This window comes from Megascapheus bottae, chromosome 34, assembly GCF_031878675.1.
Source record: "Megascapheus bottae isolate mThoBot1 chromosome 34, mThoBot2.hap1, whole genome shotgun sequence".
NCBI lineage: Eukaryota > Metazoa > Chordata > Mammalia > Rodentia > Geomyidae > Megascapheus > Megascapheus bottae.
The window spans coordinates 7,333,163-7,347,199 of record NC_143542.1 but is presented as its reverse complement, the minus strand read 5'-3'; the positions used below and the strand labels follow the sequence as shown (position 1 = coordinate 7,347,199).

The 14,037-nt window shown below is 56.7% G+C and overlaps 1 protein-coding gene and 1 long non-coding RNA gene across 2 annotated transcripts in view; both read right to left on the bottom strand.

Annotated features, from left to right (window-relative positions):
• Window positions 1-278: 278 nt before the first annotated feature.
• The window catches only part of Auts2 (activator of transcription and developmental regulator AUTS2), a 674,097-nt gene continuing 660,338 nt past the window's right edge, over window positions 279-14,037 (bottom strand). The window contains exons 8-16 of the mRNA XM_090324087.1: window positions 13,677-13,930; window positions 12,741-12,961; window positions 11,280-11,324; window positions 8,303-8,398; window positions 4,774-4,845; window positions 3,821-3,850; window positions 2,880-2,951; window positions 454-589; window positions 279-325 (exon numbers count right to left, since the gene is read on the bottom strand). Of these exons, the coding sequence (XP_090180213.1) occupies window positions 279-325; window positions 454-589; window positions 2,880-2,951; window positions 3,821-3,850; window positions 4,774-4,845; window positions 8,303-8,398; window positions 11,280-11,324; window positions 12,741-12,961; window positions 13,677-13,930 (973 nt within the window). The remainder of the gene's footprint in view (window positions 326-453; window positions 590-2,879; window positions 2,952-3,820; window positions 3,851-4,773; window positions 4,846-8,302; window positions 8,399-11,279; window positions 11,325-12,740; window positions 12,962-13,676; window positions 13,931-14,037) is intronic.
• LOC150042785 (uncharacterized) lies at window positions 6,622-7,074 on the bottom strand. The gene is made up of 3 exons (XR_016533574.1): window positions 7,038-7,074; window positions 6,711-6,767; window positions 6,622-6,665 (listed from the first exon to the last, which is right to left on the bottom strand). It is a non-coding gene; the product is annotated as an uncharacterized LOC150042785 (long non-coding RNA).

Genomic DNA, 14,037 nt, shown 5'->3' with positions numbered 1-14,037 from the left:
CTGACTCCCCGGAGGGACCCCCCGCCCCCCGGCAAGGCCTCCACTGTCCCCAGCCACATGCAGTTTTACCACCCTCCCTCTGTGTGGTACACGCCGATCACGGCCTGGGTGCAGGGCAGGGCTGCATGGCAGCACACCACCCGGGGAGGCTCCCGGTTCCACAGCGACTGAAGCAGAAGCAGCCAGTTCACCCACTTGGCTCCAGTGAAAGTCAGGGAGAAAATCCTTGATTTCTTCCCAGTACGGCTCTTACTGTCGCCCTGTCTTAGCACAAGGAGCTATAGCAATCGAGCCCCCAGTATGTCCCCAGACAGCTGACTGCGAGCTGGAGGGTGGAAAGCGTGGGATCTATGCCTGCTGGCTGCTTGCGCGTGGGTGGGGAGGTGACAGGGTTGTGTGCACAGCAACTCTGGGTGGGCCTGGTCCAGCAGTCCCCAGCCCCGAGGGACTCACCAGCGGCGGAGAACAAAGTAGAAGGCCTCGCCAGGTCGTGGGGGTGGTGGATGGCTCCAAAGAGGCCCGGGGGCCGGCTCAGGAACTCGGGCTTCAGGCCAAAGTCCAGCTTGTGTGGGTCTGACTGCATCTGTTTCTACAGCGAGAACAGGAGACCCAGGGCAGGTTAGAGAGCTGCCAATCGGCAGAAACGGCTCGGCATGTGGGGTGCAGGGGGAGCCCTGACCCCTAGTCAGAAGCAAGTTTAGCCGTCGAATGCAAAGCAGTCAGCGCTCAAATCTCGGGAAGCGGCTGAGCCTGGGAGACTGGCCACGAGGCCTGTGGGTACCGGTGTCTCCCCTGGCCAGGCTCCTGCTCTGCGGTTTTGAGCTGTTTGCCCGCCGGGGGAATGCGACTCTAGCGCCTGTATTTCACGTGGTACTGCTCTCAGAATCACTGATGATGCTGTTTCCCCAGGCTTGAGGTGCCAGCATTTGGTTTGGTACTGCCTGACACCTAGCATGCAGGAGGCTGAGAACTGAGGATCACAGTTCAAAGCCAGCCCAGGAGAGACTTCTCTCCAATGGCCTGCTAAGTGGAAGTGGCGCTGTGGCTCAGGGGGTCAGGTGTTAGCCTTGAACAGAAGCTCAAGGAGAGTGCCCAGGCCTTGAGTTCAAGCCCTAGAACTGACACACACACACACACACACACACACACACACAAATGCTCAGTGGTTAAAAGCTCGTTTTATCAGGAGATTCTGCAGAATAATCTGCTGTGTAAATTAATTACATAATGACTTCAGGAGAGCAGGCAACGCATTATTAACAACACTGCCAGCCTTCAAGCTGATTTTCAAAGGCTTTTTCTTATATGCAAAGAAAAACAAATGAAAGTGGAGGGAGGTTAGCTCATTCCTCTCCCTATCGCCCTTCATTCTCTGAAGAGCAGGAAGTCAGCCGAGACCAGGAGACCATCGGGATCCTCTCACCCGGCCACCCTGAGCTCATGGTTCAGTCTCCTTCCGTGGCCCAGCTCCCTGCCCAGCACGTGGGAGGCTGGCAGGCCTTCGGGGAGGCCTCGAGTTCCCATGTCCACAGCCACCAGAACCTGGGGTCCCACCAGACCGTTCCCGCCCTGGCCTGTGTGGGGGTCAGCCCCGTTCCATGAGTTTATCAGACGTGTGCCCTGAGCCTGGCACAGGAAGCGGCCGGTGGATACCAGGGGCTCAGCTCACTCTACATCTATTTAAAAAAATCCTATGAGCGCCTCCTTTAGTTCGGTTGCTAAATTATTTAGTGTTAATATCGCAGGGTGCTTGGCACAGCTCCATTAGACAAAGCGTGCACCCACAGGGCCCACAGCTCGTGGGGTGTACTGAGAGGGAAAGGCAGCCAGGGGCCCCAGCTCAATCTCACTACAGGAACCAGGGTAATGGAGGCGGAAACCGCTTGGGTTTTCTCTGGAAAGGCACCTGCTGGAGTGACACTAATGGGGCCCAGGGGAGAGGACATTGCATCCACTGCTGTTCCAAGAGAACCCACAGAGAGCTCTGCCGCCAGCACAACACGCTCGGTGCTCCCAGCTGGGCCCCCCACACCCCCCAGCTGTGCCCAAGCACGAGGCTCCCAATTAAACCCTGCCTATCGACACAGGACAAGTGAACAAAGCTCACTGGAGGGGTGTGGGAGCAAGAGCAGGAGTCTGGGAACCAACACACAGCATCACAGCGATCTTGCCCCGGTCTCTCTTGCTGTCCGGTTCTTATTATTAGTGGGGTGCCAGAGGCTCAAGCCAGTAATCCTAGCTGCTCAGAAGGTTGCGATCTGAGGATCTCAACTTGAAGCCAGCTTGGGCAGAGAAGTCTGAGAGACTCAAGGCTGCTGCCCTACCGCTTGGGCCAAGCCCCACACTGCCTGTTTTCTAGAGGTTAACTGCAGATAAGAGTCTCAGGTCCTTTTGTGCCCGGGCTGGCTTTGAATTTTGATTCTCAGATCCCAGCCTCTGAGCAGCCAGGATGACAGACGTGGGCCATCACACATCGCTTGAGAGACTCATTTCCAATGAACCACTAGAACACAGGAGTGAAAAGAGCCTTGAGTAAAAGAGCTCCAGGATAGCACCTAGGCCCTGAGTTCAAACCCCACAACTAACCAAAAAAAAAGCAACAAAGTAACAAATTCCCCAAACACTGTAGGCTTCTCTCTGCTTAAGTATCTTTGATCTTTTCACTTTGAATCATTGTAGCTAGGTTTCCATTACATTTATGTTGGGGTTCCTTCCATGTTATCTCTGTGATCCACAAGTTGACTAAATCATGGGAAAGGAAAACATGGCATCTGGGGACTGCTGAGTGGCCACTCCAAAATGGCTCGGTGTGCTGGGCCCAGCCCCCACCCCTGGGACACGGCCCGCCCCTCGGGCCCCACCCCCAGCCCAGCTCTAACCTTCACTTTCTGTTGGTGGTGGTAAATCTGCCAGGCGATGTGCACGTGCATGGCACACCATTTCCCCGGTTTCTGCAGGGAGAAGAGAGGACGTGGTCAGGGAAAGACTCAGCTCAGTCTCCTGCCGCCTCCATGCTGGGAGGGGCACAGGACAGGCCCGGCCCCAGCATGTGCTGTCAGTGCCTGTGTCTGCCTCTGTCTGTCTGTCTGGGCAGAGCTGATGTGGGACCATGACTTTGTGGGCAGGGCCTGGGTTCAGCTGCCCGAGGCTGATGTCTGCCGAGCCCTGTGCTACCAAGAAATAGGTTTTTATTGTAGCCCAGATGGCGAAGGCCTCAAGGTCCAGCACTGGTTCCTGCTGTGGGTGCTGTGTGCTTCTACGAGGAGGAGAAGGGGGGGACCCCACTCACTCTGTGGGGACCAGTCAGTCACCCTCACCCTGGCCTGCTGCTGGCACCACCCGGGGCGGAGCCTCCTCGGGGTGTCTGAGACCACGAGGACCCCTCCCTCACGCTGCTCCCTCTTCCCTGACAGCACCAGCCGGTGACAGGCCGTCCACTGTCCAGTCACCCCACCATCTCCTGCCCTGGCCCCGTACGGCAGTCCCAGGTCTACTCCTGCCAAAATGAAGAGACCCACAGTGGGACTGAGGGGACCCACTAAGGACTGAATTTGACCCAGGGTGTGGCAGTGCCTGCTCAGGAGGGTGTGCGGGGGCGCGCGGTCACAAATCCTAGGCTGGTCTGAGTCTGCCTCAGGACTCTGCCATGGCTGAATTTCGTCTACTACCTGTGTTGCCTGGCTTCCCCGGGCCACCCCACCACGCGGCCAGGCGGGGCCCTTTGTTCTAGCCCCTCACACTTCCTGGACGCAGGCTTGTGCTCTAAACCCAAGGGAGTCACACAGGGGCTGCAGAGACAGGTCAGAGACTGTTTCCTTACCCTCAGCATGGGTCTGAAAGGATCTGTCAGCTGTGAAGAGAAAATGACAACCCAGTTACACGCCTGTCACTCAAACAATCGCTCTAATTAACAAATTTGTAGTGCTTCATTAGGAGAGGGAATTAAAAATGTTAGAATTTTACTTTTAAATGAAGCCCTTTTAGAGAATAATTAACTCATTTTCACACTATCAAAAGTGCCAAGGGTCCCCTCCCCCACCCTAGGCCCCATCCAGGCTGCGCCGGGGGCCGGCACCCCTCGGTCACACATCAGCAGAACCCCCTTGGTGGAGGGCTTCAGGGACACGAGAGCCCTGTTCCCCATACCAGAGCCAGGCTCCCAGCCGTCACCGGTATGTCGCCTACAGGTGTCAGAGCTGTACGGAGAGCTCCCTCCTCCCTCTGCGGGCACTGGCTGCCCTCCACCCCACACTGGCCTCCAAGTCAGGGAAAGGGACATGCGGGACTGAGGTCCAGTCCTACTTCCAGAAGGAAACACTCAGAGCAGGTGCCCCACTGGCTGTGCTTGCTTGCCACCCGCCCTGCCCAGGAGGCTGGGACTTGAGGACTGAGGTTCAAAGCCATCCTGGGCAGAAAAATCTTTTGAAAGTCTTCTCTCCAATGAACCACCAAACAGCTGGGAATAAAAGAGGTGTGGGCCAATAGGTAGAGTGCCAGCCTTCAGTGAAAAGTGAAGGGGGCTGAGTTCAGGTCCCAGGACCACAACAGACATCTATCTATCTATCTATCTATCTATCTATCTATCTATCTATCTGTCTCTACATCTATATCTATATATCCTCAGTTACTGTCCCCTGGAGACGTGCAGGCTCCTGGAGTGGTTGACAGAGCAGCCGGTAAGCCTGGACCCAGCCATGGGCTCCGGCCAGGCGGCCTGGCTCCTCCGAGGGGACCTGACCCCCAGCCAGCCCCAGTGTTAGTGGCTGCACGTACCCTTGGGTCTTTCTGGAGTAGGGTGTGTGGCACGGTACCGGGCCGGGCTGCCACATCGATGGGGTTGGATGTCTGCAAAGGAACGAGACCACAGCTCAGAAGCATGAAACGGCCATGTCGGCCGGGGCCCCCCACCCCCGGACTTCGCTCCTCTGCCTGCCCCTCCCTTCCCAACGGTGCCCAGAGGTTTCCTCCTGTCCACGGCCTCTGAAGCAGGGAGGAAGTCGGGAACATTCTTGGTGGAGAGCTCAGGACTGGGGGCCGGCGGGGGGCTGCACGGACCACCATCCTGTGTGGGGTCCATTGTTCTCCCTTCTGCCTCCAGAGCCAAGCTGGTGTGGGGCTGTCATCTGCAGACTCAGGTGCATCTCATCCGAACGGCTGATAGCGTTTTTATAGACATTAAAGCTAACTTGAAATTTTAACAGGCAGACAATAACCAGAAATTACTCTCTGTAATGAGCCATTAGCAGTGGCAGAAACAGGACAGGAGGAAGGAATGTGGAGGTACCCTGCTCCACCATGAAATGCTGCCTTTGTCTTTCCCATTCAAAATATCATTCTTAAATATCACCAACAACATTAGCTTCTGTGCCGAATCAAAAGCAAAATGTCTACTTTAGGCTGCTTGGAAAAAGACTGAAAATGTACACTCGTTATTTTATTCAATAAGTCACAATTCGCACAAATGTGCACCCCCCCCCCGCCCACCACACCCGGAGTTAAATCTGTGGAAAAAAAGCTCCTGTTTAGGCGTGAAGCTTGTGAGGAAAAGGAGGGAAGGAAAGAAGGCAAGGAAGAAAAGCACTCAGCAGCTGTACAGCCAACAATCAAGCGGGAGTCGTTAGCAGCTGATTAGCATACATATGAAGAACCCCACTAATGAGCTGCAATCTGCATATTCAATCAGGAGGTCTACGAAGGCTATTTCCAACACCAGGAGAGACACTTTCCTGCCCAGAAGTAGTTTTCTGTGTGGTTGGCTAATTGTGACTGAGGGAAATAGTCTAATTTATTAAATGACCTACCAGGCTGGTTTGGGAAGCATGTAGAGCCTGTCCCTGCTTAGGGGGGCGGGGCCAGGGCTGGAAGGAGCAGGAGGAGTGCAGAGATGCCTTGGGGCTCAGGGAAGTGCATGCTGGGTCTGGGGCCCCTCGGTAGCTGGATGGGTAGGTGATAGGTGGACAGGTGCGCCAGGCCATCCGAGGTACCGTCAGCTCCCCCGTCTCCTCGCCCTACCCCATGCCTCGCACACAAGCACGGGCCTCAGCCTGGGATTCTGTCCTCCTGGGCCTGAGAGTCCCCTTTGCTCTCGGTGGTGGCTGAAGTTGGCCTTGTGTGTGCGGAGTACTCAGTAAGGGTCAGACCTTCAGAACACTGTGGCTCGGTTTCCTTGATACCCAGTGTTCCCCGTTGATGACCTGGGGTACCCCAGCAGTGCCAGTTTGGGGCCAGAGCCTTGCAGGGCAAGCGCCCAGGGCATTTCCACAGCAGGAAGTAGGGTGCAAGGCCTGTCAGGAAGGCCAGCTACCTCCTGATCTGTCAGTCACCCACCTATCACCTACCCATCCACTACCTCCTGATCTGTCAGTCACCCACCTATCACCTACCCATCCACTACCTCCTGATCTGTCAGTCACCCACCTATCACCTACCCATCCACTACCTCCTGATCTGTCAATCATCCGCCTATCACCTACCCATCCACTACCTCCTGATCTGTCAATCATCCGCCTATCACCTACCCATCCACTACCTCCTGATCTGTCAATCATCCGCCTATCACCTACCCATCCACTACCTCCTGATCTGTCAATCATCCGCCTATCACCTACCCATCCACTACCTCCTGATCGGTCAATCATCCGCCTATCACCTACCCATCCACCTACCTCCTGATCTGTCAACCATCCGCCTATCACCTACCCACCCACTACCTCCTGATCTGTCAGTCACCCACCTATCACCTGATCTGTCAATCACCCGCCTATCACCTACCCATCCACTACCTCCTGATCTGTCAGTCACCCACCTATCACCTACCCACCCACTACCTCCTGATCTGTCAGTCACCCACCTATCACCTACCCATCCACTACCTCCTGATCTGTCAATCATCCGCCTATCACCTACCCATCCACTACCTCCTGATCGGTCAATCATCCGCCTATCACCTACCCATCCACTACCTCCTGATCTGTCAATCATCCGCCTATCACCTACCCATCCACTACCTCCTGATCGGTCAATCATCCGCCTATCACCTACCCATCCACCTACCTCCTGATCTGTCAACCATCCGCCTATCACCTACCCACCCACTACCTCCTGATCTGTCAGTCACCCACCTATCACCTGATCTGTCAATCACCCGCCTATCACCTACCCATCCACTACCTCCTGATCTGTCAGTCACCCACCTATCACCTACCCACCCACTACCTCCTGATCTGTCAGTCACCCACCTATCACCTACCCATCCACTACCTCCTGATCTGTCAATCACCCACCTATCACCTACCCATCCACCTACCTCCTGACAGTATCACCTGATCTGTCAATCATCTGCCTATCACCTACCCTTCCACCTACCTCCTGATCTGTCAATCACCCACCTATCACCTGATCTGTCAATCATCCGCCTATCACCTACCCATCCACCTACCTCCTGATCTGTCAATCACCCACCTATCACCTGATCTGTCAATCATCCGCCTATCACCTACCCTTCCACCTACCTCCCGATCTGTCAATCACCCACCTATCACCTGATCTGTCAATCATCCGCCCTATCACCTACCCATCCACCTACCTCCTGATCTGTCAATCATCCGCCTATCACCTGATCTGTCAATCATCCGCCCTATCACCTACCCATCCACCTACCTCCTGATCTGTCAATCATCCGCCTATCACCTACCCATCCACCTATCAACCTACCATCTATCCCTTCACCTATCAATCTGTCATCTATCCACCTATCACCTATCCATTCACCTATCCACTTATCCTGTATTTCTCTCTCTCATCTATGGAACTACATTAGTAATACGTATGCGTGCATGTACTTTCCTTTCACCTATGGAGCAGCACTATACCAACAGAGCCATGTCCCTATCCCATTACAGACACACAAATAAATAGTATATATATGCAGTATCCGTCTCTGTAGGTAAGTATATAAAGTGTCGGCATGCTTGCACGCAGACAGTACCTAAGTGTGTATGTGCAAATCGATGCGTTGCGTGCACACCCATGTGTGTACAGATGTCAGTTGCATGCTGTGTATTATGCATGCACAGTCTGAATGGTTTTGGAATTAGGACAAATCTCGGCACAGGTAGAAGCTGCATTTCTCATACTGGACACACAGAGGAAAAGCCTGTCACTCTGAGCTCCACAATGACTTTGGCAAATGGGCCGCTCTAGACCAGCCCTGCCCGCCCCCCCCCCCGCCTCCCCTGCCCCTGCCCAGCCTAGCGTGGGCCCCGTGTGGCAGCACACAAGTACCCTCCCCTCCAGGTCTTACCTTGGGCTGAAAGGCTCCCTGTAGGGAGCCGAAGGGGCCTGTGGGTGTGACCATGGGGGGGATGCCAGACACCGTGGGCGGGTAGGAGTGGAAGAGCTGCGGCCAGAGACAGGGAAAAAGGTCTTAGCTGGAGGCGGGTGACACGCCAACCCCTGCTCGCTGCCCCCGGGCCCTGCCACCACCACCACCACCACCATGGAATTTGAAGCGGGATGGAGTGATCACAGACGTGCCATGAAGGGTGAACTCAGAAAGTTAGAAGTAGTTCAGGATTGACCAGCTAACAAATGGTGTCCCGGGAGAGCGTTATGAGCGGACGAGCCGGAGGAGCCGGACGAGCCGGACAGGGCTCTGCTGGTGATGACCCGGCAGAGCCCAGAGTCCTACCGCTGGGGATCCTGACACACACAGACACAACGACAGCGACTAGGGAAACAGGAGAGCACGCCCAGGACAATGCACAGAAAATTACAAGTTAATTAGAAAGAAAAAGACTTAAAAAAGGGGGGGAGACAGAACGAGAAGCGCGTCTTTATGAGTTGCCAGGGTTTTCTACCATTAAAACTCAATTAGTGCTTTTCGATTTTTTCATAGTTGGAAGAGAAGGGAAGCTCTCCACCATCCCGGCCTCATTAGGGCTGCCGGGCAGTTTCACAGGACAGTTCTGCGTGTCTTTCCAAGGGACTGGCCTTGAGCGGTCAAGGGGCACGTGGGGAGAGGCACAGCGACAACAGCCTCCCGACCCAACTCTCGGCAGCGAGCAGCAGGTACAAGGGCTTCTGTGTGCAAAGGGGACCCCTCATGGCAAGGTCAGCAAGTGACCTGGGGGAAGTAGCCTCTGCCAGCCACCCGGCCGCACCCTGGCCTGAGAATGAAGTGTGTGATGCCATGGGCTCACAAAGGAAGAGTGTAAACACAGCATGGCTTCACACACGGCACCCACGTCCTCCCTCCCTGAAAACCGCGTGTAGCAGTGCTGAGGCCTGAACTCAGGGCCTGGTGCTGTCTGTTTCCTGTCTCGCCCAAAATTAGCCACTCTACCCTGAGCCACAGCTCCGTGTTGGCGTCCGGCCACTAACTGGAGGTAAGATTTGCCTGCCTGGGCTTTGCTCTGAGCCTGGACTTTCAGATCTCAGTTCCCGGGCAGCTGGGACTCCAGAGGTAAGCTGAGCCACTGCGCCCGGCCTGGGTCACCTCTGAGGGAGACCCACGGCCCTGGCAGCCTGTGCATGGCGCTTCTGAGAACCCGACTGTCTCTCCCCTCCGCAGACTGTCTGCTGCCATGGCCTCGGCTGGGACTCACCCCCCGCCTCCCGTCCGGCTCGGGAGCCCACCTTCTGCCTGATGCCCCAGACTTCATTTCAACGAGGAAGGAAAGTTTTCCAGACTAATTGATATTGAACTAAATCCACTTAAACAGTGATTGCAAGCCAAGTGCCCTCATTTAAAACTGCTTTTAAGTCTAAAATTGTGTTTAAGATACTTGAGCACATTGCATTTTAATTCTCCTTTATAAGACGCTAATCCCCTTCATGGGAGACTGGAGAGTACCACGTTTCACCGCCATGCCGGGTGACAGGCAGGAACCCTCACAGAGAGCTCCAGAGAGCAGAGGAATCACACCCACCACCTGCGCCCACGAGCTCCCTCCCCTGCCTCCCCAGGCTTCATTGGTCCAAGTGAGAGACCGAGGGCCTTGCTGCCTGACTGGCCTGTCATTCTCTCCACCGCTGGCCTCCTGCGGTCTGCCGTAGCAGACACACTGCCCTTCCCCGGAGACAGGAACCTTCCAGAAACCCAGGTCTCCATGTAAATTCTCCATCTACACTTGACTCACCCAGAAAGCTTCCTGTGGGGACTGTTCTGGTCAGCGGGTCTGTCGGGGAGGGCCCCTGCAGGAGGCAGAGCCGGGCTCTGTCACGCAGTGCTGCGGGCACCTTTGCTAGCACATCTACCCAGGTGGGGTGAGTCACCCCAATCGCCTTTCCAATTTCTCTTATAAAAATGTATTTTTTACACCGGGGTTTGAATCAGGATTTTCTGCTCTTGCTTTCTTCCCACCCCCACCGCCGCTCAAGGCTGGTACTCTACCACTTGAACCACAGCTCTACTCCCAGCTTTTTGCTGGTTCACTGTGGAGCTGTTGGCCTGGGCTGCCCGGGAAGCTGTGATCCTCCAATCTCAGTCCCCTAGGTGGCTGTAACGACAGGTGAGAGCCGCTGTGCCCGCTTCCAAGCCCCTCTCAAGGTCTGAGACTTCTACGGCAAACGATGTCTTTGATTTGCAACTTTTTCCAGCTGTGACTCTCAGCTACTCTCTTGACTAATAAGTGATCTCGTCTAAGGAGCAACAGGACACCATCCGACACCCAAGTGAGAACAGCTGGGCCAGAGGACTAGCACGACTCTGCCCTGCTCCCTGGCTTCGCCTCTGAACCCCAGGAAAGACTTGTACGTTCTCAGTCACAACAATGCAGTACCCAAATCTCAGGGCTTGCCAGGGGCTCGCAAGTCTCGGGATATGGAGAACCTCTTGCCACAGAAGGAGCCAAGCACACCATTTGAAATCTGGGACAGGTTCTTAAATTCATGTAAAATAAAGTCTCCCCCACCCCATATTCTTTTAGAGCAAATAAAGAGTAACTGTGCTGTCTCCAGGCTCTCCTCCTTGTACAGCAAAACAACAAGTTTCTACAGAGCCAAGAGAGTAAAGGACGCTTCCTGCAGAGGGAGGCTTCCATCTGAATTCGGACCTGGACTTAGAGCTCCCCCCATTTCTGGAAAGACACCCCTGAATTCTGGGGGGCCCTACATCTCAGAAGCGGGCGCTGCGTTGTTATGGAGAGCAAGCAGGGGACAGAGAGGAGCTGCGGGCGTGCGCGCGGAGGAGAGAGCGAGCGGCCAGCGGGCTGGGTGGGTGGTGAGGACACAGAGATGGGCGCGGTGACAGGGATGTGTGGCGAGGGGAGGAGACTCACACTGTGCCGGTAGAAGGGGTCAACCTTGGTGGGGTATTTGTCAAACTGCAAAGGGACCAGAGCAGAAGTTACTCCACGGCACGTGGCCCCGGACACACACCCGGGGCCTTTCCCTACTGCCCTCCTTCCCTGAGCGACAGGCTTCTCCTTCCAGTGTCCGTGGAGACACAGGCACGGAGCAAACACGGAAAGGGGCACACACAGGCAGGGATTCCGATCAGTCCCAGGGGGTCGATGTCGGTCTGATTTAGCCACTGCTTCCTTCCCTGCCACTTCAACTTTACTGCTGTTCCAGAAAGACTATAATTCAGCTGTCTTCTGACTCACTGCAACCTCACCAGTTCTTCTTTCCTCTGGTTGGTTGTGGGGCTTGAACTCTGGGCCCAGGCCCCGTCCCCGAGCTCTTCAGCTCAAGGCAACCACCCTACCTCTGGACCAACAGCCCCACTTCCCGTTTTCTGGTGGTTAATTGGAGATAAGAGTCTCACGGACTTTACTGCCCGGGCTCCTCGGATCTCAGCCTCCAGAGAAGTTAGGGTTATAGGCCTGAGCTCCTGCACCCGCCTAGCCATTTCTTTTAGAACTGAAAACAAGGTCTCTGTCTTTCTGGTACTCTGGTGCTGGGTCTAGTTGTCTCTTAGCTACCACTTGAGCCACAGCTCCACTTGCAGCTTGTGGCTGGTTAATTGGGGATAAGAATCTTTTGATTCTGTTTGCCCCAGATGGCTTTGACCTTGGATCCTCAGATCTCAGCATCCTGCACAGCAGGGATTATAGGCGTGAGTCACCTATGCCCAGCCTGTGGTGTCTGGAATCTACTGCTTTCTCAGGCAATGCTGCCTCTGGGGACCTGAGGTCAGGACACCAGAGGTCACAGGTCTGGGCAGCTGATGGGGGCCAGTGTGGAGCTGCAGAACACAGCTCACCCACGACGGCAAGCAGGGTGTGCCAGGTGAACTAGTTAACGTCCCCCCAGGCAACACAGAGGGCAGACCTTAAAAAGCCTCACGGTCAAGTACGTATCTACTTCACCAGTCACAATTCAGCAAGGAAGCATCCTAACAACTACTCCTGCCTGGAGACCAGCTCTCCTGAAACCAACGCCCGCCGAGGCTCTGGGGGCCCACGCCAGACCCATGCCGGCTGCAGGGGCCAGGGGTCACGGGGTCGGGGCCCTGTCCCCAGCCCACAGCCCAGGCCCTCCCCACGAAACCTGTCCACACCCTCCCACCTGCCACACCCCACATGTCCTGACAGCTCTGCCTGGGGTACACCAGCCCCTGTCCTCCAGCGTGTCCTCACGTCTGTCTGGGGTACACCCGCCCCCCGCGTGTCCTCTCACGTCTGTCTGGGGTACCTCCGCCCCCCCCCCCCGCGTGTCCTCCCACGTGTCTGGGGTACCCCCGCCCCCGCGTGTCCTCCCACGTCTGTCTGGGGTACCCCCGCCCCGTGTGTCCTCACCATCGGGGGTGCCGGCGTGGGCATGATGGCGCTGGGCGGGATGGCGTGCGGGAAGGGCGTGAAGGTGTGCTGGTGCGTGTGCTGGTGCGTGTGCTGGTGCTGGTGCTGGTGCTGGTGGAACTCCGTCCGCAGGTAGGGCGGGGGGCCCAAGGACGCCCCGCGGTCGGCGCTCTGCGAGGCCAGGAACCGCGTGTTCAGCTCCTGACGCAGGATGTCTTGCTCTGGAAGAGGGGAGGAGGGAGCCCTGAGCCGGGAGGACTCCTCCAGGAGGACACGCGGCGATGCCTGGGACGGGCGCCAGCAGAGAAGACCCGGGCCCGGATCCCCACGACCGCAGGGGACTACAGAGCCAGGGGCCCCGAGCGTGCCACGTTCCGTCCAGAGACGTCTCCGCGAGCGCCGGGGTCAGGCGGACACCAGGGCCGGGTGGCTGACGGGACAAGGCTCCTGCGCCCTCTTCACGGGCTTGGGGTGGGATATGGCTGACGTCCCTGCAATGCCGGCCTGACTTACACGTGTCTAACACTGGGTCTGGCTTTGAAACTCGGGGACGCAGTGTCACACAAGGTTCTCCCCGGCAGAGCAAGGCCGCAATCCACGAGAACCAATGGATTCTCATCTTTGGTGCTGGTACCGGGGTGAAACTTGATGGAACTTCAGGTGTTTTCTCACGCTAGTCTGGCGCTCTACCACGCGAGCCACTGCTCCACTTCCAGCACTGGGCTGGCTAACTGGAGGTGAGAGTCTCACGGGCTTTGAGCCAGGATCCGGAGACCTCAGCCCCCGAGGAACGACGACCACAGACGAGAGCCACCAGTGCCCCGCCGTCTTAACCCGCAGCCTCTACCAAGGTCTTGGGGGAAACGAGACGCGGGCTCCGGGAGCCAGGCCGTCAGCGTGCGGCCTGGGGTGAGCAGGGCCCCCCCGTCCACCTACCTGAGTAGGCACCCCCGGCTGCGTGTCCGGGCACCGGCAGGCTCCCCGACGTCAGCGGCGGCGGAGGGGGCAGAGCCGTGGGTGGGGCAAACATATTGGGGTGATGAGGGTGTGGGGGGGGCTGGAGGGTGGGCGTGAAGCTGTGCAGGGGGCTGTGGTTGGGCAGGGACAGGGGGAACGGGGAGGCAGACGGGTGGTGGGAGAGGTGGGGAGGGGCGGGCTGGGTCTTGGCCGGAGTGCTGCTCCTGCTGCTGCTGGTGGGGGAAGAGAACGGCAAATGAGCCAGGGCTGCCTTAGAGAACGAAGGAGGCTTCTCTCTGCTTGCGGCCATTCAAGGGCCAGCCCTGCCTCTTGAACCCAG